The 24,140-nt window shown below is 37.4% G+C and overlaps 7 protein-coding genes across 8 annotated transcripts; all 7 read right to left on the bottom strand.

Annotated features, from left to right (window-relative positions):
* Positions 1–335: 335 nt before the first annotated feature.
* Positions 336–6,156, bottom strand: LOC117786579 (G-protein coupled receptor Mth-like). The gene is made up of 10 exons (XM_034624910.1): positions 6,089–6,156; positions 2,575–3,087; positions 2,355–2,514; positions 2,107–2,289; positions 1,779–2,042; positions 1,632–1,720; positions 1,472–1,560; positions 1,208–1,402; positions 1,021–1,129; positions 336–759 (listed from the first exon to the last, which is right to left on the bottom strand). The coding sequence occupies exons 2-9, from the start codon at positions 3,067–3,069 to the stop codon at positions 1,021–1,023; spliced, it is 1,584 nt and encodes a 527-aa protein (XP_034480801.1). The 5' UTR covers positions 3,070–3,087; positions 6,089–6,156; the 3' UTR covers positions 336–759.
* A 655-nt stretch (positions 6,157–6,811) lies between these two features.
* Positions 6,812–8,332, bottom strand: LOC117786582 (odorant receptor 94b-like). The gene is made up of 5 exons (XM_034624913.1): positions 8,033–8,332; positions 7,780–7,978; positions 7,439–7,724; positions 7,176–7,377; positions 6,812–7,109 (listed from the first exon to the last, which is right to left on the bottom strand). The coding sequence occupies exons 1-5, from the start codon at positions 8,330–8,332 to the stop codon at positions 6,894–6,896; spliced, it is 1,203 nt and encodes a 400-aa protein (XP_034480804.1). The 3' UTR covers positions 6,812–6,893.
* Positions 8,333–8,779: 447 nt separating this feature from the next.
* LOC117786578 (G-protein coupled receptor Mth-like) lies at positions 8,780–11,912 on the bottom strand. The gene is made up of 10 exons (XM_034624909.1): positions 11,840–11,912; positions 10,660–11,149; positions 10,456–10,606; positions 10,218–10,400; positions 9,889–10,155; positions 9,742–9,824; positions 9,594–9,682; positions 9,334–9,528; positions 9,148–9,256; positions 8,780–8,919 (listed from the first exon to the last, which is right to left on the bottom strand). Exons 2-9 carry the CDS (start codon positions 11,140–11,142, stop codon positions 9,148–9,150), a joined length of 1,560 nt encoding a protein of 519 aa, XP_034480800.1. The 5' UTR covers positions 11,143–11,149; positions 11,840–11,912; the 3' UTR covers positions 8,780–8,919.
* Positions 11,913–12,739: 827 nt separating this feature from the next.
* LOC117786577 lies at positions 12,740–17,657 on the bottom strand. Of its 2 annotated transcripts, none has more exons than XM_034624907.1 (5): positions 17,450–17,657; positions 16,845–17,364; positions 13,858–16,190; positions 13,285–13,482; positions 12,740–13,220 (listed from the first exon to the last, which is right to left on the bottom strand). In XM_034624907.1, exons 1-5 carry the CDS (start codon positions 17,513–17,515, stop codon positions 12,987–12,989), a joined length of 3,351 nt encoding a protein of 1,116 aa, XP_034480798.1. In that variant the 5' UTR covers positions 17,516–17,657; the 3' UTR covers positions 12,740–12,986. The 2 variants fall into 2 exon arrangements, with proteins under 2 accessions (XP_034480798.1, XP_034480799.1); XM_034624908.1 differs by having other exon boundaries at positions 16,845–17,358.
* A 1,366-nt stretch (positions 17,658–19,023) lies between these two features.
* On the bottom strand, positions 19,024–19,815 carry LOC117788523 (pollen-specific leucine-rich repeat extensin-like protein 2). The gene has a single exon (XM_034627306.1). The coding sequence runs from the start codon at positions 19,813–19,815 to the stop codon at positions 19,024–19,026; it is 792 nt and encodes a 263-aa protein (XP_034483197.1).
* Positions 19,816–20,011: 196 nt separating this feature from the next.
* On the bottom strand, positions 20,012–20,661 carry LOC117788109. The gene has a single exon (XM_034626775.1). The coding sequence runs from the start codon at positions 20,658–20,660 to the stop codon at positions 20,073–20,075; it is 588 nt and encodes a 195-aa protein (XP_034482666.1). The 5' UTR covers position 20,661; the 3' UTR covers positions 20,012–20,072.
* A 1,934-nt stretch (positions 20,662–22,595) lies between these two features.
* Positions 22,596–23,254, bottom strand: LOC117788076 (vegetative cell wall protein gp1). The gene has a single exon (XM_034626741.1). It carries the CDS (start codon positions 23,237–23,239, stop codon positions 22,697–22,699), a length of 543 nt encoding a protein of 180 aa, XP_034482632.1. The 5' UTR covers positions 23,240–23,254; the 3' UTR covers positions 22,596–22,696.
* Positions 23,255–24,140: the final 886 nt, after the last annotated feature.

Below are 24,140 nucleotides of genomic sequence, written 5' to 3'. Positions count from 1 at the left end.
AACGTCTGATCTAGCGATGCGAAAGTCAAGTTTTTCTTGCGAAATGACGCAATTTTTTGTCTTCATTTTATTTAAAATACCTTTAAGAGCTTAAAAGCTTTTCTGAAAGCTTTCCTTTGATCTGTTGTAAGCTTTTAAAGTATAAGTATTTTTGACCACGTTGTTTACAGAATATTTGCCGGCAAATAATATACATATGTATATACATAAGTATGTTTTTAAGTTAGCTGTTAAAAAAAAAAAAATAAAAACTTGTATTCTTAAGTAAGTTTTGTTTATTTCACTTAAAGATATGTAGTAAATTAAAATACATGTTTGTGAAAACTCTTTACATGTTTAGCTCATAAATTGTGTTTATATTTAGATGTTAAGTGGAGTTTTGTTTGACTTTTCAGGCGAGGTGCCAGTGTCTAAACGCACACAACAAACGAGACGTTTCAAAATATAGCTAGTAATAAGCTAATATATCGCAAAGCGGAAAAGATAATGCTTTATGTACCAGCAATTATAATAACCCTATAAACATAATAACCTTATCATTTCCGCTTTCCGATATATTGTATTCTGAACAATGTTTTTCTTAACATATGGATAAAGAAAGAAGCTTTGTTTATGCGTGTGTGTATGTTGTAATGGAAGTAAAAATGCATTATGATACCTAAGCTAAATTTTTTCAGGTAGTCATCTTGGTTTTCTGTGGCATTCCTTTAGCTGGCTGTGGAAAGGCTTTTATTGTGGAAGACATTTTCCTGATTGATTCTGAAAGAACAGACTCATTAGATTCGTTTATTAGAATCATTATTTCTTAAACACAAACTAAACTCTTTGTTAATGCATGCAAAGAAATAATTAAAAATAAAGTTATTCCTAAACAAAATGCAGAACAATTAATAGTTAATCTGTTAGTACAATAGTAACATATAGTATAAAAAGAAGGAGAGACAATTTCAGGCTTAAATATTATTTTATAAGTTATTCAAACAAATATCGCCAAATCAATTATGAAGCCAATTAATTTACCTAATTCAAGATATTAGGACCGATCTTTTTATTAACGCCGTCCCTGTCTTGCAATGCGATGCCTTCATCGGAGCCGTCCTCATCATCAGCTGAGCTTATACCTCGAATTCTTTTTCATAAAATGTTAAGGTGTAATAATATCCAGAATATTTCATTTATCAAATATCAATAAGAGTGAGATACTTACCTATCCAAAATCAGATTCATTACACTTCGCTTGAGCACAAACAAAATGAATATGATGACTCCCTGGGCACAGTTAATGTAGTCAAAGATTTTTAAGACACTTTCCCAAGAAGCATTGTTTTGCAAAAGATATGCAAATATCTCAAAGGTCCACATTATACCCATGATGACGAACAAACGTACAAACATTCTGAACCTATGCAAAAAGAGATAAATAAATTTTTAGCAGACACTGTAGTCTCTCTTCTCTCTCAAAAGTTGTTACGTTTGATTATCGGATTTCAAATGTTTCTCCCGTGCCTCGGGTAAATTCAAGCTCTCCAGCTCCTTTTTTACTTCCACAATTCGAAAGGCCTTTAGAAGAAACAATTATGAGAAAACTTAACAAACAGAATAAAAATGCGTTTGGTGTGCGATTACTTTACCGTCAGAATAAACATCGTCATGTTGAAAATGATTTGAAGTGCCATTGGTCCAAAAAAATATTTCAATGCAGACCCCTTATCATCTTGAGCTATAATCAATATATCGGTTAAAAAATTTTAGTCGAGGAGTTTTATTAATCAACTTACTTTTGATCCAACAAGAGTGCATCGCAACTCCTGGTAACCAAGGTTCATTATCAACATTATCATCCACACTATGATCAATTTTTATAATAGTTAAGGTTAGAAGAGCGGCAGCTCCCCAGGCATACAGGCTATACATGAAGAAGCGATACATGTTTGTGTGACGTCGAACGGTATAGTTGTTTCCCCGGAAACTATTCCACAGATCAAAGCTGATAACTGTTAGCCAGAAGAATCCTGCCATTACTGCAAAATATCCTACGTAACCTGAAACAGATACTCAATCATTGAGGATAAATAATCGTAATTGGCATATATCTATTATGCATACCATTCACTTTACATCCATATTGTGTCCAATCTCTATGTAGATTATCGACTGTCAGTAGTGTAAATGCCACAACAAGACAAAGCATATAGCATACAAAACAATATCCATGTAGAGTCCGAAGCTTCGGGATCCAAAGGTAAACGATGCAAGTAATTAGGAACAATATTATCGACACAGCTCTAACTGGGAAGGAGATTATATTACGCTTATCGAGATGTTTTGTAGGAGAAGTCGACTCCTTGGCTTACGTATGATGTATAGCAGTTGACTCGGAGCTGGATCATAACAATTGTGGGGCACCAGCATTAAGATCGACACGCCCTCCGCGGTCTGGATGGGATGGGGCTGCATACAATATTCCTGCTTGGACAGACTTCGGTTGTCACCATTACGCAGCAAGACTCCATTCTGCAAAAAATATATTATTATGTAAAATTGCCAAGACTTTGGAATAGAAATGAACAAAACCTCAAACAATTTCCAACTCATGGTTTCGTCATTTAGCGCGTCAAGGTGAAAATGTCCTGTGCAGGGCACTGGTAAATCATGCTGAACAATGAACTCATTGAGGACATGTCTCCTGACCTCTGTGCCATTGTTGAGAGTTACATTCACAAATGGATCGTATTTAAGTTCTGCTGAAGTATATTTCTCACACGCCCGTTCATCGTCAACGAGCACCAGATTGTTCTGACAACAGAATCTTATACAAGTGCCTAGTTTACAGGCACATCCTCTCAGATGTTTTGGCACATCCACCTTTACTCCATCCACCAGAATCTCGTAATCATATTCGCCAGTTTGTTCCTTAGGAATTATGATATTTTCGTAAAGATACGAACCATTTGGGAATTTAACACTATCCGTTAATTTGACTGTGTCAAAGTAATCACATTCGGGAATATCAGCTTTTGTGCTACTTATTAAAAGCAGACTTAGCAGAAGTCCTATCCAACTTCGCATGATGTTTGTCGGAGAGTCCTGAGAGTTATAAAATATAAGAAATTTATGGAAGAATTTAGAACCGAAAATATTTCATATAAATATTTCAATTGTAATCACGTTTTTATTGAGGGCATTTAAACTAAAATGCTTTAAAATTAATGGATTAATTAATTAACTCATATCGAAAAAACAAGCATGAGCCGCAACCCACACAATAATTAAAATAATTAAGGGCGTTGCTAAATAAATTTGTTTAGAATTTTTGATAATATTCTATCTTTCGTCCATCTACATCTGCTATTTATCATTTGAAACAGATTCGCGGAAATCTTCAATATGTGGTCATTAAATATATTTATTACTTCGTCCATTGAGAATTTAAAAAGTTCGGTTTAAAATGTTTTGGCAGCTTGAAACCGTTTTTCATCAAATGATGAAGTAATAATTGCAGTAAATGACTATTTTAAGGGACTTTTGTGGGGGTGTAAACGAATTGGAAAATTGTATCAAGCTCAGAGAAGATTACACTGAGGAATAAATTTAATTTAACCCGTTTATTCATTTTGTTTCATTTCCGCTTTCAAAACTTTTCAGTTGACCTAGTTAAATAAATTCGAGTAGACAGTGAAAAAGTCACCATGATAAACTATTCTCTATAATCATATACACTCATACGTAAAGATTCAGACTGTCAAATAAAACCGACAAGAGGAAGATGCTCCTATTTAGTTGTAATTAATTTTTACTTTGTAAAATCTCTGAAGTAGATTCAAGAGTATAAAACTCATAAGAGAGATTCTCGTTGATGGAACGTGATAAGCTTATAGATTGAAGTCATTGCTCCCAACTGGATCGGCTTATAAACTCATGTTACTGTCTTCAATTTGAATCTTGAATCTGATCGGGTTTCTGTTGTTGCACCCATCAGTAAGACATAAGCTATCTATCGTGAACTAAGAATGAATCAATTAAATGGTTAGAAACAAGTCTCCATTAATAAAGAAAAAATAAAAAAATTTATATGTAAAAATTCAACATTTTTGGCTGCCCTAAAACGTCTTATATACTATATGTACATATTTTTGCTCTAACATCATCAAAGAGTCCATTTATGCATGAGCTGACATAAACGTAGGATATGTTTGTAGTTGAACCCAACTCGCCGACTGTACATTGAATACAAATTGATTTGGGATATTAAGCCCATGGCATCAAAGCCATTAAGAAATTTATACATTGTACATACTTGAACACAAGGGCGTACGCAGAATGAAAATAAAAGGGGGGCATGTCTGCCTATGTCTTATACATCCTAAACAAATTTTATTCAAATCGACCGACTATATCATATCGCTGCCATACGTAAAAAATAAACTTCTTTATTCACCTGGGCTCAACTACATCACCGCGATCGAATCGAGCAGTAGGCGGAGTTCCCTACTGGACAAAAAAAACTTCCCATATTTGCATTCTATAATAGTATTATTTAACTGGCAAATTCAATTTTGTTTTCCAAGTGAAGGCATTCAGCTGCCCCCCTGCCCATACCTGCGTACGCCCTTGCTTGAACATACACCTAAAAATATTCAACAAAAAATAGAAAAAACTTGTCGGAAAGGCTATAGTCGAGATCTCGACCATAGAATACCCGTTACTTAAGTCAATGTATATTAAAGTACTTTATAGAAATTACTAAATAATAGAAACTTCTGCTTAATTTTGGGTGCTTGTATTGCCTTAATTTTTAATAGCTTTGATAAGCTTTTACTGCCGTTATACTGGTCTGATCTTGTTGCGGTTAAGTAAGATAATAAATAAAACTGTTGGTGTGGTGGTCTTTCGCGACTTGCAGGGGTGGGAGGGGGCGTGTCAAAAATGTAAAACAAACTTGACCTGCGTGGGTCTATAGAAATCTGTGTGTGAACGGTTGGTATCTCTATATCTTGGAGTCTCTGAGATCTATGCGCTTACACGGACAGACAGATGGACAGACGGACAGACACACATGTCTATATCGACTCGGCTATTGATGCTGATCAAGAATATATATACTTTATAGGGTCGGAGATGCCTCCTTCTCCCTGTTACATACATTCCAACGAACACAATATACCCTTTTACTTATTTTTAAAGTAACGGGTATAATCATGATAATAATGGAAAACAAAATAGATTCTAAATTCTAAGCAAAAAGTCGTAAATTTTAAGAACTTTTTATTCCGGGAAAACGATCTGGTGCTGTAAAAAAGTTCAAGACACATAAAAATAGCAGAACATTAATTTCGCTATAAGTATTGTGCAGAAATAAATTGTGGTTTAGCGAGCTTTATCAAGTTACTTAGTCCACATACTCTCACTTTCTACAGTTATCAGTTTATTTTTTATTGTTAAACCTCAGTATGCTCATTAGAGAAGGGTTATTTTTTTTTTGCGACAAAGCGGTTGTTTAAGTCGCAATCTACGAAGAATTCTAAGAAGGTTTACCAAAGAAGTCATGGGTCTTAAATCAATTCCGAGCTTCTCATTTTCAAAAACTAATATTCGTATTTTATATATTGGTAATTAAATTAAATAAATTAAGAAAAAAATAAATGCAAATACAACTTTTTATTGAATCTTCTACGAAAATTGACAAAAGTGATTATGTTTAAAATTCTATTTAATAAAGACTAGTTGAGACCGCCAACTAATTCTTACTTTTAAATTCATTATTAACCGACCTCTACTTGGGTTTTTTTTTTTTAGTTTTATCCTATGCTAACATACAATTGCCAATATCAATTTTAAAAAAATTGGAAGTTCGAAATTGATTTTAGACCCAAGGTTTATTGGACAAACCTTCTTTAAATTGACCCACTCTAATACTGATACTGAAATACACTCAAACCACACACAGTAATTTCATTGTTGTCTATTGAGTTTTTGCCGCCAAAAACTTTCAATTAAAAAATCGTTTTTGGGAGTATTTTTTAAAATAAAATACAAAAAATATAATTGATAATTAATAAACGTGGTACTTCAAGTAGTTTACACATACTTTTGTATTTACGAGTATAGCGAGGAATTGGGATCCGAGAAACTATGAACAAGCTTCTATCAACGGCGAGCAACCGAAATATACTGACAACGCCACGCTATTTTGAATAAATTCATAGCTGATGACAGCATTCAAACACACCCTCTCTTAGACAATAGTTTCTGTCCACACTTCCAAAAGTTTGTTTACTAATTAATGCTTCGACGATACGAGACTGCCATTGCCATTGACCTTAATATAGAAAAGAGAATTTAATTATATATATAACTAACACATTGCCACTTTAAACTGTTCTCTTTCCCTTACGCGCTCTCGCTTTCTGTCTCTCAATCTACACTTTGTGTTAATCTTGATCTTGTTTTTTGAAATTGTGCGCAAAACATTCCCAAAAGTTGCCGGTCGTATTCTAGACTATTCGTATAAGAGTAGTTTTTTAAACACGCTGTGCTCTCTCTTCTTATGTCATTTTTATCTCTCTTAGTTTCTCTCTTTTTTGAACTAACATCAGGTCAGTTATAAATATAAAATTTTTTTTAATAATAATGAGACAACTGTTCATAGTCGATAATAGTAGTTAAGTAGGTAAATAAATTATACTTAAAAATAATATTTTATAGTCAATTGAGCTATTGAGTTATTGAACTTAATGGGGTAATGATACCGTTGAAGTGTTATGTCGTTAGAAGTGTGACAGTCGTCAATAAGGTTTCAAGTACCGTGCGTGATATGTAATTTATTATTTAAGCACATAATTAAGTGTATTTATTATGATTGATGGGTCGCATTTGACTTTTATTAAGTCCTGCTAAGTCCTGCTGTACATTTGACGAAGCACTGCCACAATGGAATAGGACTTGCTTATGATGAATGTGAAACTAGGCAATGTGAGACCCATGAATCCTCCAGCAGTGAAGAGAAATGGACGGTCCGCATTTATCATGAATATGAGCAAAGTCTTCCTAAACTTCTTGTCAAATTCATGCCAGCTACAACCAAAACCAGAGGTTGAAAGGGTCTTGCTCTGTTTGATTGAAATACTACGATAATAACAAAATGTATTTTACAATATCGTGTTTATATCATTCACCTGTTCGTAGACTTCGTTTCCAAACCAACAGTACAAGAAGAGCTGACAAAGCACACAGGAGAGCAAAAGATCCATGATAACTGAACTCTTTGAGCCATCTCCCACGATCACTTGGAAAGCTGTCATGGCGACGATCACAACGGAACTGACAAATTGCAACATTACTGGCAGTCTATAGATGCGCTCCACATGCTGTCGTAAACTGCAATAGGGTAAAAATGTTTAATATTGAAGAAAATTCTTTTAAAATTGATCATAAATACACAATTAATTCGCAGTGATACTTGACGATCGATAGAAGCCAGTCATAAGGTTCTACTTTCAGCTTCCGGTCTGGAGTCACATGAAGTTCATCAAAGGCCAAGTTGAGAACCTTTAGATGCATACATATGTGATTCATTAGCAATACATTGAGATAGTCAATGGTTGTGATTGCCAGTGCTAAAAGTGCAACGCTCATTCCCATATAAAAGTATTGTACGATCGGTGGCAGAATATCTGGAATTTTTACCCTGTACGGAAACCGTATGCCGGCCAAATCATCTGGAACTACTCAATTGTTAGGATGAAAACAATAGAAGTATATATTTTTGAATCTACTTACATATCAGGACCCAAACTAATCCCATTACGCCCGGTAACAGGACAAGATGGAAATACATGAGCATAACCAGCTTGCTCTCCATTTCAGCTTTATGAAACGTTTTCGTTTGTTTCTTGGACAGAACACAGACACGTGTGATGACACTCAGCTTGTGAACAATTTCCTTTAGACTTCCGTAGTGATAACAGGTGTTGAAAACCTTATCAAATTAATTGCTACAATCCATTTAGTTTTATTTTAGCTTGGATATTACCTTCAACCAATAAGCCGCATGAGTCAATGACAACACAAGGTTCTGTGTCATTATATCGAGGTCCTGCCAATTTAGATAGAGATCGTAAAGCTCGAAAATTACATACCAAAAGAGTGAGAAAAGCACAATTGCTCCAAATAACGTAATCACGATTTTCTGAAGACGTGATTCCTTCTTTAAACCAAGGAGAGGTAGCCCCACCAACTGTGCCAGCCACAAGTTTAACTCAATAGATCCAAGTCTACCCTCAGCCGCATTTGAGGGCAGAATACGTTGACTTGCTCGCAGCAACTTATCCATCATTATCTATTCAAGTTCTTAACACACTCATGTCCTCTTATAGTGTCCATCTAACTATTGCGTGATTATCTTGCCAGCCCACATTTAAATAAATAATAGCTTAAGGTGTTGGGTAATAATGATATTAACATATAATCACGCTAGCGAACTAACCAAACATTTCACAAATTGACGTCAAGAATAAAGAATTGAAAAGCAGCTCTATTTAGATATAAACAACTCAAAGTTTCTATGATGACAAAGAATTAATCAGCCCTACAAAACAATGATAGTTCTTTTTAAAACACAATATTACAATAATTTTCATGTTATAAAAATATATTCATAAAACAATAACAGTTATAATTGTTTTTTGTTTTTTTAACGTAAGAATTTAAATAAAATGTCAAATGCATACCGAAGTGTTAATATAAATAACTAAGAATTATAAATTCTCAGCAGAAAACTAGGCCTAAGTTTTCTTCATAAAATAAACTACACTACCGTCCGGTATCCTCTTGGAAGAAATTTTCGTAGAACAAGATCTTAAATACGAACTCTTTGAACTCATTGCAGTATTTTGGGAACCCTGTCGCCTATGATGGAAGCTGAAAGAAAAAACTTATTATATGTATTGTACAATGCAATAAAATTTTAAAAACAATGATTTTTGAGTAGAATATAATACACCCACACCGAGCGGAAGAAAAAATAAGAAAATGCAGAGAATTAACCAATAGTAGGGGAAATTATTATTAGTTTGATAAACAATCTATAAGACACAGAACAAACACCAAAGAAAAAGAAAATTGTAAATAAGAAGCCAGCTGTTTTACCTAATTTAAAATACTTGGAACGAAGTCTCTTCTCGTAAAATATCCTTCCCTTTCTTGTAGTACAATCTCTTCATCTTCATCATCAGATGTTGGCTCTATACCCATTACACTTTACAGTAAAATGTAGAGTAATAGAAAACCCAATTACAAAACTGGACCTTTATCTTAAACAGGTGGAATACTTACCGATCTGAGATTAGTTTAAAAACACTGCGTTTGAGCACGAACATAATGAATATGATAACCCCCTGGGCAAGGTTGATGTAATCGAAGAATATAAATATCTTTTCCAGAATTGCATTGCTTTGGGACAGATACGAGAAGATTTCAAAGGTCCATGTTACACCCATGATGACAAAGAGACGTACAAACAAACTATAACTAAATAATAAAAATATATTAAATAATTAAAATATATTTTAATCCATCTCATCTAATTTTCTTACGTTTTCTTATCAGACTTGAGTCTTTGCTGACGTTCCTGTCGTGCCACAATAGTCTGAAACTCTTCCATAACTTTCAGTATACATACGGCCTGGCAAAAATTACAAAAGATTCTGTAATATTTAAATGTATGAATGTTCATGAGCTCACCGTCAAAACGAACATTATCAGATTGAAAATGATCTGAAGCGACATTGGCCCATAGAAATAGATCATGGCAGACCAGTCATCGGCTGGAAATGATGAATTGTATGTTGTTGATAACTCTTTCAGTTAATGTTCTTAATTAACTCTCACTTTTGATCCAACAGTTATAGAGTGCCACTCCAGGTACCCAAGGTAAATGATCTTCATTTTCTGCTTCCAAAATATGGTCCATAATAATCACAATTATGGTTAAACCGGCAGCTATTCCCCAAACATAAACGCTATAAATCACGAACCTATATTTTGGTGTATATTGTTGAAAATTGTTAATTTTGCTACGAAAACTGCTCCAAAGATCATAACTGATGACAGTAAGCCAGAGAAATCCCGACATTACGGCGAAATAACCGACGTAACCTATAGGAGAGTGGACAATTTGTTAATAATTTAGATTTTGATTTGAATCTCGACTGATGTACCATTTGCTTGGCAGGCCCTTTTGGAAGAAATCCACTTCCATTTGTCGGAAAGAAGCAACGTATAGCCCACCAGTAAACAGAGCAAGTAGCATACGAAACAAATCCCATGAAGGTTCCGCAATTTTGGAAGCGACAGGTATACGATAACCGTTAGAACAAGGCAAATAATAGTTAGAATTAACACTGAAAGATATTGAAACTGCTCGGAGAAATGAATTTAAACATGGCTTTAACATACATATAGTGGTTGGCCATGGATTTTCAGGGGGATCTTCACAGAAATGCGGCACTAGCGTGACGTTGCCAGAACTTTTAATCGGATGAGCCTGTAGACAATATTCTTGCTTGGACAACGTCTTGTTATCAAATTCTCGAAGCATAGTTCCATCCTATAAAATGTTCGATTTTTGACTTGCAATGACTCTATGACTCTCAATCTAACCTCAAACAATGTCCATCCATGGCTCTCGTATTGATTGGCATCAAGGTAAAAGTGTCCTGAACAGGGCACTGGCAGATCCTCTTGTATTATCAACTCATCCAGTAAATGCATCCTCACCTGACTGCCATTGGTCAGGGTTAGCTCCACGAATGGATCCAAATTCAATATTTTATTAATATCACCACTACACTTGCGTTCCTCCGCAACAAGCATAAGGTTCCTTTGACAACAGAATCTTATACAGTTGCCCAGTTTACAGGCACATCCTCTCAGATGCTTTGGCACATCCACCTTCTCTCCATCCACCAGAATCTCGTAATCATATTCACCAGTTTGCTCTGGAGGAATTATTATTTTCTCATAAAGATAAGAACCATTTGGAAGCTTTTTACTCTCCGTCAATTTCACAGTGTCAAAGTAATCGCATCCGGGAATTTCGGCTGTTGTGCTGCTTATAGTGAGCAGAAGATAGAGCATCAACATGTTTTATCTAAAGGACAATCAATGACAATTATTTGATAACTATTTTTTGTTGTTTTTTTTTACTGTTTTTAGAATAAGTTAAAGATAATCATTTTGATTAAAGTTTAGAACAAAATTTTAGAAGTCTCAGAAAAAAATATTAATGAAGATTATGTTAAGATGAAAGTTTTTGCCGTGATTCATTCGTCATTCTTATCTAATTTGTTATGCACAATGAGTACAGGGAAACGTTTACATTTCCAGAATAATTATGATTCATTTGAAATCATTCTTATATGTACACTGTACAGTACACTCGTAACGTAAATACACATTGCATTTTTAAGCCAAAAACTTTTAAATACAAATGAAATAAATGTAATTTGAATTATTAAAAATTGACAAGACCCAGCTTTATTTCATTTTATACATCTCCTGATCAATATCAGTACTACAGGGTATTTGGAAAATTGTGGGGATTCAAAAGTACGTTGTGCATACTCATTATTAGAAAAACAGTGAGCAATATTAAAATACGTTTCGAATTCATCAATAACCTTTAAAAGAAATGTAGTTAGGTGTATAATGATTTCCTATTATCCAAGTAACCAGTTTTTTTTTTATTTCAAGGGCAGTCAAGTCTATTAGCACAATATTGGTTAGATGTGGGATAAATTTACGTTTATCTGAATGATTTAACTATAATTTACTAAATCACCTTTAAATTTTGATGGTATGATTATAAATTTCTTAACTAAATTAAGTTTTGCATAACTTTTATTTTATTTCTTGAGCTGGATCCGTTTTGATACCGATTACGAATACTACTTATATATTCTTAGCACTTTATTGATTTCCCGGGAGCATATGTAAAGTTGTATCTTTGTAAAAGTAAACGGAATATGCGACAAACTTGCTTCTCGACCGAGTGCTTTAGCGAGACTAAGAAAATTGTATTTACAAAGCTGCAGTTGAATCTCACGATACAAAAATTAAGAGTGAACTGCTATCTTTGTGTCGCCAGGCATTGAATACACTGTGAAAATCTCCATTTCGAAAAGCAAAGTCATTTTTACAGCGTAAGAAAATGTGCATGCTTGTGTGGTTTTGTTTATCAGAGTCTAAGAAGATGCGACAACGACGCCAAAATTCGTAGGGTAAAATAATTTAAAAAAAATATAGAATAAATAGTGAGAAAAATCGGCCTTCTTAGCCCGGGTGCGGAAAACAATTAAATTAAGCATTCAATTTTGTTATTATATTAAAATGTTTTTCCAGTTAACGATCCATTTTTCAGAGCAAAAGAGTACATTTAAACAGTTGTATAGAAAGCTTTCTTGATTTATCAGTCAATTTAAAAATTTTGTTTTTGTTTTTTTTATAGTTATTATATTTTTTTTGTTCGATATACATATTTACAATAACAAGCCAAATCATCTTATCAATAAATGCTTATTTACAATATACAGATGATTCGGAAAAATTCAAAAGACCTTAGCAATCAAATAAAAACGAACAAATCTTCGATGGATTCTGATGATGACAAAATCTTTTCAAACTTTATGTGATAGGAGTTTAAACGAATTATGATTGAAGACAGATCACATAAAATGCTTAATTTTAATATTTACATAGGTTAAATTGAATCGTTTAAACTTAACTAGATTTAAACGCACTGTTTGAAAAGATTGCACAAATATTTAGACATAGCTAACATTGGTATATGTAATTTTGGTATAAAATGATCTATTAACTACACTTCAAATTGTGACAACCCCATGACACGACGGCACTTTGTGTGTTTCATTTGTACAAAACCATATGCTATATATAGATATATAAAACGGATAAATATATACAATGCTCTAAGCATTCAGAGCGCTGTCTGGTGGCAGAAAAGACACTTCATCATGTTCCTTGGAATGTGCGAGCTGCAGGCTGCTTTTCACTTTGATCTTAGAAGATTCAACTGGAGCTGGTTCATGTTTGGCCTGATGGACCAGCAACAGGCCACGATTGATGCTGGAAAAGCTACACACATTACATTTGTATATAATGGTCGACAACTCCTGCTCTGGATGACGCTTCTCTAAGTGTATCTGTGAATTATTTGATTTGATTTAAAAATAGAAATATTTAAATAAAAGTAAACATGATATATACCCGATAGGCAGTGCTCTGTATAGCCCGAAAGTCGCAGTGTGGACACGCATATCGTTTGGGATCCCGATGTGTGGCAAGATGACGTCGAAAGGAATTGTGATCGTTTGCCTCAAACTCGCACTTTTCGCACTTGAAGCGCTTGTTCGCCTGATGACTGCGCATGTGCAACTTGAGGCTGCTCTTCGAGCTGAAGACGCGCTGCAAGACATATGGGAATAATATATGTTAGAAGTATTGAATTGCTGAATCAGTATTGCCAGAATCAAGGGATTATCGAAAAGAGATCTTCAAATAAATAGCTAAAAACAGCTCAAGAAAATAAAAATGGTGAAGCTTTAAATGGTTTTGCATATATTAAGCTGAATTGAAATATTCGAATACCCCAAATATATACCCAGCTGGTGGATCAAAAATTTATACAAATACCCTTATTGGATTTTAAGGACAATTGAATTTCTGAGACAATTTGGAATTGCAGCAAAATCATATTGTAAACTAGGCTGAATAATTTTTTAGAATACAATTTCTAGCTAAAATGGCAACACTGTATGGAATGTTGTCTCCCAATCTCACCTGGCAACTGGTGCATTGAGGCTGCTCGTTGCGTTGCTTGCAGAGATGTTCCCGCAGTGTTTTGCGGTGTTTGAAGGCGGCGCCACAATCTTCGCAGCGATGCAACGTCGGGGTTGAAGTTGAAATTGAAGTCGTAACCTGTTCCTCAGAGATACTTGACTTGGCCATTCCCAGACCCTGGGTGCGATGGAGTCGTCGATGGTTCTTTAGTTGTTTGGTATTCTTGAATCCCTTGCCACACTGCTCGCACTTGTAGTTGCGCTCCTCGGAATGAATCTTGGAGTGAGTGTTGACCAATCGGGAATATATTGGCGTTTTGAAGCTGCACAATTGACAGCAATACAGCTCCATATCGATCTCATGTGTGCGCCAGAGATGTGTGTGCAGGCAATTCCAATTGCTGAATTGCGTTGATCTGCACTCCGGACAGATCATCGGGTGTGCCGAGCCAAGTGCTCCGTTATGACAACGTCCATGATACTCCAGCGTCGCCGGAGACTTAAACCGGAACATGCAACCCTCTACCGTGCATTTACCGCCCTCCACCGCCTGAGCAGCGCTCTGTGCCGGCCGTCGTTTGGTCTGACCCGCCTGCTTAGCTCCATAGGGGCGACCCCGCACGGACGTGCCTCCAGACAGCGGTGGCTCAACGACAGCGGGCAACAAGTTGTTGGCAACATAGATGCGAGCGGGTTTCTCTGCAACAGCTTCTGTTGCCAGCGGCACCAGCGGCGGCACTGGAGGACCATGAAGATTATCAGTTGCTGTTGAAGTCGCTGTCGCAGCTGGAGAGGATGTAACTGGGACAAGAGGTGGCACGGTGGCCACGTCTGGCGTCTGCGGTGCGTACAATTGCGGGAAATCTTTGATGAGTATATCCTCGGCATTGTGTGGCAGCTCTAGCTGTGTGGTTTCCTGCTCCGATTCCACTCCAACCGTGGTTATGGCTGCTGGCACCGCCTCCTCTATCCAGGGCCAGCACTCCAGATCTTCAGCCAAATCATAGCTGTCGTCATAGCTCAAGGATGGCGCTGTTCCCTGTGGCTGCTGATGGAAATCAACCAGAGAGGACTCCAGTGTTGCTGCAGGCGCACTCAGGGGCAACTCCAGGGGCAGTGGCTCACGATTGGGCACAATCAGGTGCTCCACTTCGTTGCGATTCATCAGATTGAGCTCATCGACAGTGCGGAGATGCAATGTTCCACGTTGTGGTGCCTTCAATATATCAACATTCTTTATAAAGATCTTTTGCTTGGATGTTGTCGACGCTGTTGTTGTTGTTGCAACAGGATTAACTGGCAAATAGCTGGCAAGTTGTGTGTTGAGCTCGTCCTGTTGGATTGTGCCCAACTCAGTTAGCTGCCCGTTGCTGGCCATTGCCATTGACGGCGGTGCAGGCGGCGGAGGTGGTGCTGGTGGTGGCGTAGGCTCCGTTACCAAGGGCACACTATGCTCAAAGTCCACACCAAAGTCGAGATCGAGTGCGCTAAAGTTGTTGCTGCTGGAGCCGCTAGTGGTGCCTGCACCACTTAGCACGGACTCAAAGTTGAAGGCCTCGGCGCACATGCTGGCTAGGGGCGCCAAAGAGGGCTCAAAGCCAGGCAACGGACCAACCTGACCCGTTGGCGTTAGCAGCGTTTCAGCGGGAAATATCTCAACGGGACTGGTGACACTAGAGGCTGGCACATCATTGAATCCCATGCCAGGCAACAACATGGGCTCCTTTAAAATGTCTACATTGCGTATGTAGATTTTCGGCTGACGTGGCTTCTCCGGCTCCACGTTCAGTATATTGTTGGTCATCATCAGCGTGGGCAACTGAGGTAACTGTTGATGCTGCTGCTCCACAGCGACGGGCAGTTGAAAATCAAAGGGCAGCAATGCTGGCTCCCTCAGCACATCGACACTTTTGATGGATATCTTTTGACCCGGCTGCTTTTGGCCAATTATCGTTGGATCTTGATGTTGTGGTTGTGGCTGATGTGGTTGCTGCTGCTGGTGATTCACCGCCTCGACATTAGCAACATCAACATCATCCAGCAGGTCTAGGATATTGCCAGAGCTGCCGTCTGGCGGCGATGACAAAAGCGGCAGAAAGTCAGACAACTGATTGACATCCTGTTCACGCAACGGTTCCCGCAGACAATCTACATTCTTGATGAAGATGCGACTTTTCGTAGGCGGCAGTTGCGACTTTTTGGCGGTTGTTTCATTGGCTTTACTAGTTAACTTCAGCGTTTGCAGCAGTGTGGATATCTCCTGTGGTTCCAGCTCATGATCTTCACTGAGATGCAGATTCAGCACGTCCATGTTGTAGAATACATTCGCACAGCCTGCAAAACAACGTTGAACAATTATGACCGATTATGAGATACCCTTTAATCAATTTAAATATTCTTTTGCTCAAATTAATAAATTAATTACAAAATTCGCATCTTTTATTTAAATTCACTTTTCTCGTATTTATTTTCATTGTTTTATTATGGTTCCTTGTTCATGTAAATGTATAAACAAACATAAGATCCATAGGATTGAAATACTTTAAAAAATAAAACACATTCCAACCAAGTTTCCTTTGAAAACCAAATTGTTTTCAGTTCAAATAGAGATAGTCATGGAGATACTCTTTCCGAGGACAGTGACCGAATGTGAAATCCCTACTTTATCTAAGGTGAAAGTGCATGTTGTTTTCGTATTTAAAATTTTTTTAATTTATTAATTGCTTTGTTTTTTTTTTTTTAATTGCAAATAAAAATTTGGTTTTAAGTAAAGATTAAAATGTAATTGCAATAAAATTTATCAAACTTTAAAATTTCTACAATCCACAATAAATGTATAATTTTTGATTTCAATTAAAAAACTTTAAAAATATCTTTTAAATCTTTTAAAGCTTCGCTTCAAAAATGTCTGCATTTCCCTATTACATGTACTCCAACAAACACAATATACCCCATCTCTTCGAGTAACGGGTATAACGGAATGCTCACCTGGACACTGAAGGCGTCTCTGGGCATCGACGCCAAAGCAGCCGCTGATGTGGGTTTGTATTCTCACTTGGCAAAGGCTGAGGAACGGGCAGTTGGGACACTTGTTGAGAGGTGTGGCCAGCACTGTATCTGGACAGACATCGCCGCTTATCGACTTGGATGTGGGAGGCGTGGGTGTGGCATTGATGCGTTCCTTGGCCGCCGCCTCGGCCAGCTCGGATTTGATAAGTTCCGCCTCCGATTTGATTTCGGCTGTCTTCCTTCGGAATCCATTGCGATAACTCCTGCCCGGCTCCGATTGTTGCTGTAAGTCCGTCGTGTGGATCTGCACAAAGGGTATGCAGGTAGTCTCAACAACTCCGCCCGCAGCTCCGTTCCCTTTGTGCGATGATGTTGGTGCTGTCGTTGTTATTGGAATATTGAGCAGAGCTTGGTCATCGTCGAACAGACCGGTGAAATTGTCGTGATCCAGGGAGTGTATCGGCGTGTACAGCGAGAGATCGGCATTGTGAAGCTGCAGCTAAACAACAACAACAACGGGCGCATGGCGAGATCAACTCTCACTGGGAACAACAACAACATAACAACTGGCAAAAAGTGCTCACCTGGTTGCCCACGGTGCTATAGAAGCTCGAGAACGCCACATCCGCATCATTCATGTTGTAATGCATTTGGAATTGTTTGTTTGCAATTATTGTTGCATTTTGTTAAATTCGCATTACATTTCGCTGACAAAAAGCAGTGGCAAAAAAGTGATCTGATAGCATATCAAAACATCTGATAACAACAACAACAAAACCAACAACAGCAACAACGAAACAATTGCACAGCATTGATGCAAACTGTCTATCGAAAATCAGCTAAAAAATACCAAAGTTGGCAATCGATATATTTTTATATAAAAATAAGTGATATTTAAAACTAATAGCTTATAAAATATATGCAAAATAAAATAATTCAAGCTATATGTTTCTTTTGATTGCTTAAATAAGTTTTTTTTTCTACCGAACTAGTCAACAATGACGTCACAAGCACGGCTGCCACACTTGGCGCTTTTGCGCCTAAACTGGCTCTTTTTTTCCCGTTGGCGCAATGGCACTATTTTATTGGAACTGGCTCTTTTTTAATTTAATTAAGAGTTTCTTGAAGACTATTCAGAATGTAATTTAGATCTAAATATTTTCGCTACCAACAATATAAATGTATTTTGTACAATTGTACTAAAAGTCTTAATGCTTTTACTAATTTAAAACATGTGCTTTTTGATATAAGTTTCATTTAAATATATAATGATTTAAAAAAATTTAAGTTTTTAATTTTTAATTTTAATAATTAGGTTGTTTTCTAAGACTTGGGTAGTTTTTTTTATTAAATTGGCTTTTTTTAGTGAAATTGGCTCTTTTTAAACATTTTTTTGGCGCTTTTGTATTTCATTAAGTGGCAACCGTGGTCACATATATACAAGCATGTCGATATATTTGGTACTCTTTAGGTTGAGCTACCACCGGAAATCGATAAGAAACTAAATAGACGGACGATGGAAAAAGGGCAACAATAAGCCAAGCATTCAAAAAAAGAACACAAAAACAAGAAAAATTATTAAATGCAAGTTTGTTAATAGTTTTTATGTACTCAAAACATAATTCATTCATAAATAAATAGCTAATACTATTTCATAATAATTTTAACGTATCGCCTATTCCCAAATTTCTGGGCAGTTGCCACGGCTCTCAAAATCTTGCCAATAATTTTTTTTTTATTGTGTAAATTTTTTGAACTGGCGCCAAATGATATACAGGCCATTGACGATATGACAGCACTGGCTTAACTGGAATTGCTCGCGCTGAAATCGATAGATTTATGTTATGTTAATGTTTATAACAGTGATTGTTAATTTAATTCTAATAAAAATACGAAACTCGACAAAATTGTTAAAAAAAAAAAAAAACGTTTGCTAAGATTGTAATAGTTCTAAATTCTTATCATTAACAAAATCCCAAACAAAATCCTTCTTGGAAAAGGGGCTAAACTGAAAAATTATCTGGATCCTTTTTAAAGGTTGCCAGACGTTCAAATTACCGGTTAGTTTTTCGGCCTGGTTGCAACGCCGTTCAAAACAAAATTAAGTTCTAGTCGGAATACTTTTTATTAATTTCATATTTACAAGTGTGAAACTAATTTACCAATTCTGCGCTTTGTCAGAATAGGCAATAATACGACCACCCGAAAATATAGGTCTGCGAATAACTGGTGTTAGCTGTGCAAGTGTGCTGCCTGATGAATTTGCGGTGAGTTTGGCGGGTCTTCTGTTCAATGGGGCATTTAAAATTAGACGCTGGGCTCTGAAGGGAATGCGACGTTCTACAAATGGCAGAGTCAATTGAGTTGCGGGAAAAGCCGCTTTGTTTCCTGTAACTACTTTAGCGGGTCTTCGCTGTGGACGAGCAGTCAACTTGGCCGGTCTGCGTTGTGACTGAGCTGGGCGAAGGAGCTGACGGAAGGCGGTGAATCGTTGAATCAGGGGAAGTACAAGCTGTGCCTGTGGTCGTAAGCTAGCCAGGCTTATGGTTGCTGCACTTTGAGGCGAACTGTTGGCATCGTCATTAGCTGGTGGACCATATGTCTGATCCGGAAGGTCTTCTACGGCAGGTGGGCCATAGGTATCGTCAGGTGGGCCGTAGACTTCATCAGGTGGTCCATAAATCAGCTCCGGTTCCTCCTCTGGTGGCCCATAAGTCAACTCCGGTTGCTCTTCTGGTGGCCCATAAGTCAAATCTGGTTGAGGAAAGTTTGCCTCTTGTTCCGTGGGCAATTCAAATGGAGGATCAGGAGTCAAGCCAGCAGGTGGATAAGGTGCTGCCTCCTGCCGTTGTAGAACAGGTCCCGGAAAACGTAAACCAGACGCCTCACTAGCATCCAGAGAGCTAAGCACCACACAAAGGGCCGCCAATAAACCGCAAGCTCCAAACATTTTGCTGTGCAAACATGAACTGATGTCTTTGTCAGCCCATTGTCGTCTTTAAATACTCGTACTCATAGTCAACCTTCATGCAAACTATCCAAGTGACCAAAATTCCGACGAGGCCAATTGGCAACGCCGCGATGACTTATACGGCAATCCCAAGAGGTTACGTGCCCAAAAGCGATGAGTAAACCACAATCACGTGTAAACCAAAGATTTAGTGACCAAACTTTATTAATAGCATTTACATGGAAAGGGCTGGAGATTTACCAACTACGACGTAGCACCAGACGCTGAGGAACTGGTTGCTGCCGACGGCGTCCTTGGGGAAAGCGTTGATAGAATCGGGCCGACTTATTCTCCTCCGGCTGATCGAGTGTTGTGGAAACGGCAATGACAGTGCCGTCTTCAGATACTTCTACCAGCACATCTTCCTCCTGCTCCTCCGCTGGCTGTTGCTTGGCTTCTCCGGGTGTCTCATATTCTGGGACTGATATGTCGTCTGTTTCAATTGGTTGCTCTGGTTCTGACTCTGTTTCCAGCTCAGCATCTGGCTGTGCTGTGTCAACCGCCTCATCCGCACTTGTAGGTGGACCGTATACGCTGTCTGGTGGCCCGTATGTATTATCCGGTGGCAAATAATTCACTTCCGGCTGTGCAGTTGAGCTGGGCAGGTCAAAGGGAACGTCAGGCGTGATGCCCGCCTCCGGATAGCCTGTAGGTGCTGGACTCGGAGGCGCTGCCAGTTCCTGACGCGCCAGTCCACGACGTGGTACGAATCGTTGACGCAGTGGCTCCGAGCTGGCCAAAACGGCAAAGCCAAGTAGGAGAATGGCAGAAGTAGCTTTAATCATGTTGAAGTCTGATTGGTTTGTGTTCTGAGTTGCCCAATCGCTCCGCTTATTTATAGCTGACCGGAGACTGGAGATCTTTGTTTATAATTTATGCTTGTCACTTTCGATTTCAGTTTTAGGCCTGGCCAACAAAATATGTATGTTGTTGCTTATCCCGTTCGCTCGGCACGGCTTTGATTATGTTGCCCCGATCGAGTCGGCTTTTGATTTCTGTTTTAATGCTGACTACGTGACCCTTTTCCCAATTTTAGCGGCCAATGCTAACAGTGCCATGTGTCGTCTCTCTCCGGACTACTCATTAACACGCCGTCGACGGCGATTCCAGTGGGCTTTAGCTGGTAATCGAAATCGATGGGTTCTTGGCTATTCATAATTTTATTTGATGGCTTTTATATTCATATCCACTGGCCTTGGATGAACGTGTTAGGAGGATTGCCCTCTGTATTAGATATAATTCTCCTCTAGGTCAAACTAAAACAATTAGCATTAAATATTAATTTCATTTAAGTACCTTTTTAACTATCCAATTATGCTACTCTTATGAAGGACCTAACTCACAAACAGTATTGTATTTTAAATTAGAATTTTCTTAAAGTATAACTCTTTTAATCTATTAAAGGATCGTCAGATCGACCCAATTTTTCAGCACATTTTCTATAGTATGGTGCTCAATGGCGTCAATTCAATCTCGTGCTTTAGGTCGTCAATCGTCTCTGGATGGCACTTATCCTTGACGGCACCCCACAAAAAATAGTCCAACGGTGTTAAATCGCATCGCTAATATCGTTCACCATTGTCGGTTACGGCGGCTCCTGATTCCTGACTCACCACTTTGGAAGTAAGTTTTCAGTATTTCCCAATTTTCTTCGATCGTAAACTTAACCATTTCGTAAACCGCAATCCTTTTACTATATATTTGCTGCCAATTTCATTTGAGCTGTCAAAGTCGAAATAATAGGTAGTTCAATAATCCAATAATAATAATCGCTAGATGGGCAACCGTATAAAACTAGATTTTTTACTGATTGGTCCAATGGCAGCTGTACGATACAGTGGTCCGATCCAAAACATAAAATAATAATTTTTGAGATCAATGCGTTTATACAGACAGACGAACAGGGCTAAATAGACTCCGCTGTTGACATGTTTAATCAATATTCGCATTCCCCAGACAAGTTTGCTCATTGATTATTTTTGTGATACCTATGATACATCTGGTGAACGGCACTGATACCGTATCATGATAACAAAATTTGTGTATGTTTCATACCTGAGCATGTATCATAAATAAGGACTGCTACTTTGTGCTACATTTCCGCTTCCGTCAGACATTTTTATTTACATGAAATGATTATCGAAAGTTTTCTTTGTTATCAATGTGTAAATGCAGCAGCAGTTTTTCAATTACATACAATTTATTATAATTAATTAGAGAGTTTTTATTTAATTTCCTATTTGCTCTGCTCATATCCTATATTACCGATATTTCGATTATCAGCTGTTGGCAGATAAATGTATTAAGGCGTTCACCAGGAAGTATCAGTAGCATACAATTTTTGTGATACTTGATCTTATCTGCTGAATGCGACCAATACCTTGTGTTATAGGTTAATACTATTCTAAATATATTTTATATTCTGGTTAAAAAACAATACTTTATTTCTAATTCTAAAAAGTCTAATATTTTAACATCCTATCATTTACGTTTTAGTCTGTGCATTCAATAAAATCAATAATCAATAATATTAATTAATAATTAGTCAATAATCTAAAAGACGAAGAACAATTTCTTAAAAAAGAGACAATTTCTTGAAGTACCAACCAAAAATGTTTTTTATTTAATATTCAACATCAGTTTCGTGATAAATAAAACTAACTAATAAAATAATTTGTACAATAATGTTTTCTTCCAATTAAATTAAAATGTTTTCGATGTAGTTTTCAACAACAATATTTTAAAATTTTATTTAATAATAACAACAATTCTTATCGTGATAACTCGGTTAATCGTATAAACATTCTCAACAATGTGATCCTTAGATGGTATAGACTAAAATGGGCTTGGAGCGTCTGATCTGAGTAGAGCGCAATTTCTCTGGGACGGGGCGACGGAAGCGCAGGCGTCCATTGCGAGGTTGAATCAGGCTAGCTGGGATGGGCTCGGATGCTGGATCGGTGTCGACTGGAGGCAGATCCTGATCAGCTGCAGTGTCAGCTGGTGGTCCATAGGTATTGTCGGGCTCGGCTGGTGGTCCATAGGTATTATCAGGCTCGGCTGGTGGACCATAGGTGTTATCGGGCTCTGCAGGAGGGCCATAGGTCAGGTCTGGTTGGGCTTCAGTCTCTGTCTCAGTGGGCAGATCAAAGGGAATTGCTGGCGTAACACCAGCAGGCGGATAAGGCGCTGATGCTGGCGTGGGAGCAATGTCCAGGGAGGGATCCACTGGCGCCGGTGGTGCAGCCTCCTGGCGAGCCAATCGGAATCGAGACGAGCGATTGCGCAGATGTGCCGGTTCCGCCAAAGTCATGGCTGCAATGGCAGCCAGGATGAGCAGAGAGCTGGTGAATTTGAAAGCCATGTTGCTGGATTGCTGAATGGTGTTAGAATGTTGATATCCACTGAAAATCGTTCAGCTTTTATACACAACATTTTGGCATTCATAAATGGCACGGCGAGGGACACTCTTGTGATTATATCGTATCTATCCACATTCGATCACCATCTACGTGACAATATTTAGTCAAGGGCCCATGTATAACCCATAACCATTGACCATTAATTCGCTTGGGCACTTAACTCTGAACTCCATACGCACAGTGATTCAAATGCTTTGCATTTAACGAATATACCCCGATCTTTTGTTATATTGTTAAATTGTGTGTACCAATACACTGTGACAAAATCAATTAACACGTTTCGATTAACAACTGCAAAGTATTTGAGCAGATTTGGGCGTAAATTCTCATTTTATTGAAAGTTTTTTAAATGCTTAATTTCTTGTATAGATTTAAAAAAATATAAATATTATGAGTGTCGTTGTTTTAAATTCAACTTTTTACGTTTGGTTCAAAATTCCGAATAGAGCTTACCAACGACCATAAAAAATGATTATTATTATTTTTATTTTAAATAATAAAACACCAAATTATAATTGTCCTAAAGAAAATAAGTGCACACCAAAATCTTTATTATTTTACAAGGTAGCTTTTCCGCTATGATTTTTAAATTTCTGATTTTTAAAGTTTTTCTTCAATGATAGTCATTAGTTTTGAGTAATTTATTAAGTATGTACTATTTCATATGGAACAAAAAGTGGCCCCCTTGGTGCTCTGGTTAGAGAAACCGCTTCAGTTGTGAAGCAGTAGGCGTCGGTTACAAAGTAAAATAACATTTATAAAGTTATCAAGTCAGAATAAAATGTATATAAAACAAAATAGCTATGAATTTAAAAATCATTTTTAATATTTTATTTTAATTTT

This window comes from Drosophila innubila (genome assembly GCF_004354385.1).
Source record: "Drosophila innubila isolate TH190305 chromosome 3L unlocalized genomic scaffold, UK_Dinn_1.0 0_D_3L, whole genome shotgun sequence".
NCBI lineage: Eukaryota > Metazoa > Arthropoda > Insecta > Diptera > Drosophilidae > Drosophila > Drosophila innubila.
Note: the sequence above shows the minus strand (reverse complement) of the source record. Positions and strands in the feature narration are given on the sequence as shown.

Bases quoted from the DNA above. Each gene is read 5' to 3' on its own strand.
- LOC117786579 (XM_034624910.1), bottom strand. From the start codon at position 3,069: ATGCGAAGTTGGATAGGACTTCTGCTAAGTCTGCTTTTAATAAGTAGC. The intron at 2,290-2,354 runs GTAAGCCAAGGA...TCTCCTTCCCAG, and splicing joins TCAACTGCTATACATCATAC to TTAGAGCTGTGTCGATAATA. The intron at 1,721-1,778 runs GTAAGTTGATTA...TATTGATTATAG, and splicing joins GCACTCTTGTTGGATCAAAA to CTCAAGATGATAAGGGGTCT.
- LOC117786582 (XM_034624913.1), bottom strand. From the start codon at position 8,332: ATGGATAAGTTGCTGCGAGCAAGTCAACGTATTCTGCCCTCAAATGCG. The intron at 7,378-7,438 runs GTATTTATGATC...ACCCTATTGCAG, and splicing joins TATCACTGCGAATTAATTGT to TTTACGACAGCATGTGGAGC. The intron at 7,110-7,175 runs GTGAATGATATA...TCAATCAAACAG, and splicing joins GAAACGAAGTCTACGAACAG to AGCAAGACCCTTTCAACCTC.
- LOC117786578 (XM_034624909.1), bottom strand. From the start codon at position 11,142: ATGTTGATGCTCTATCTTCTGCTCACTATAAGCAGCACAACAGCCGAA. The intron at 9,683-9,741 runs GTGAGCTCATGA...AATTTTTGCCAG, and splicing joins TGATAATGTTCGTTTTGACG to GCCGTATGTATACTGAAAGT. The intron at 9,257-9,333 runs GTAAGTATTCCA...TTTACTGTAAAG, and splicing joins TTTAAACTAATCTCAGATCG to TGTAATGGGTATAGAGCCAA.
- LOC117786577 (XM_034624907.1), bottom strand. From the start codon at position 17,515: ATGCATTACAACATGAATGATGCGGATGTGGCGTTCTCGAGCTTCTAT. The intron at 16,191-16,844 runs GTGAGCATTCCG...GTTGTTTTGCAG, and splicing joins GAGACGCCTTCAGTGTCCAG to GCTGTGCGAATGTATTCTAC. The intron at 13,483-13,857 runs GTGAGATTGGGA...TATGTCTTGCAG, and splicing joins CTCAATGCACCAGTTGCCAG to CGCGTCTTCAGCTCGAAGAG.
- LOC117788523 (XM_034627306.1), bottom strand. From the start codon at position 19,815: ATGTTTGGAGCTTGCGGTTTATTGGCGGCCCTTTGTGTGGTGCTTAGC.
- LOC117788109 (XM_034626775.1), bottom strand. From the start codon at position 20,660: ATGATTAAAGCTACTTCTGCCATTCTCCTACTTGGCTTTGCCGTTTTG.
- LOC117788076 (XM_034626741.1), bottom strand. From the start codon at position 23,239: ATGGCTTTCAAATTCACCAGCTCTCTGCTCATCCTGGCTGCCATTGCA.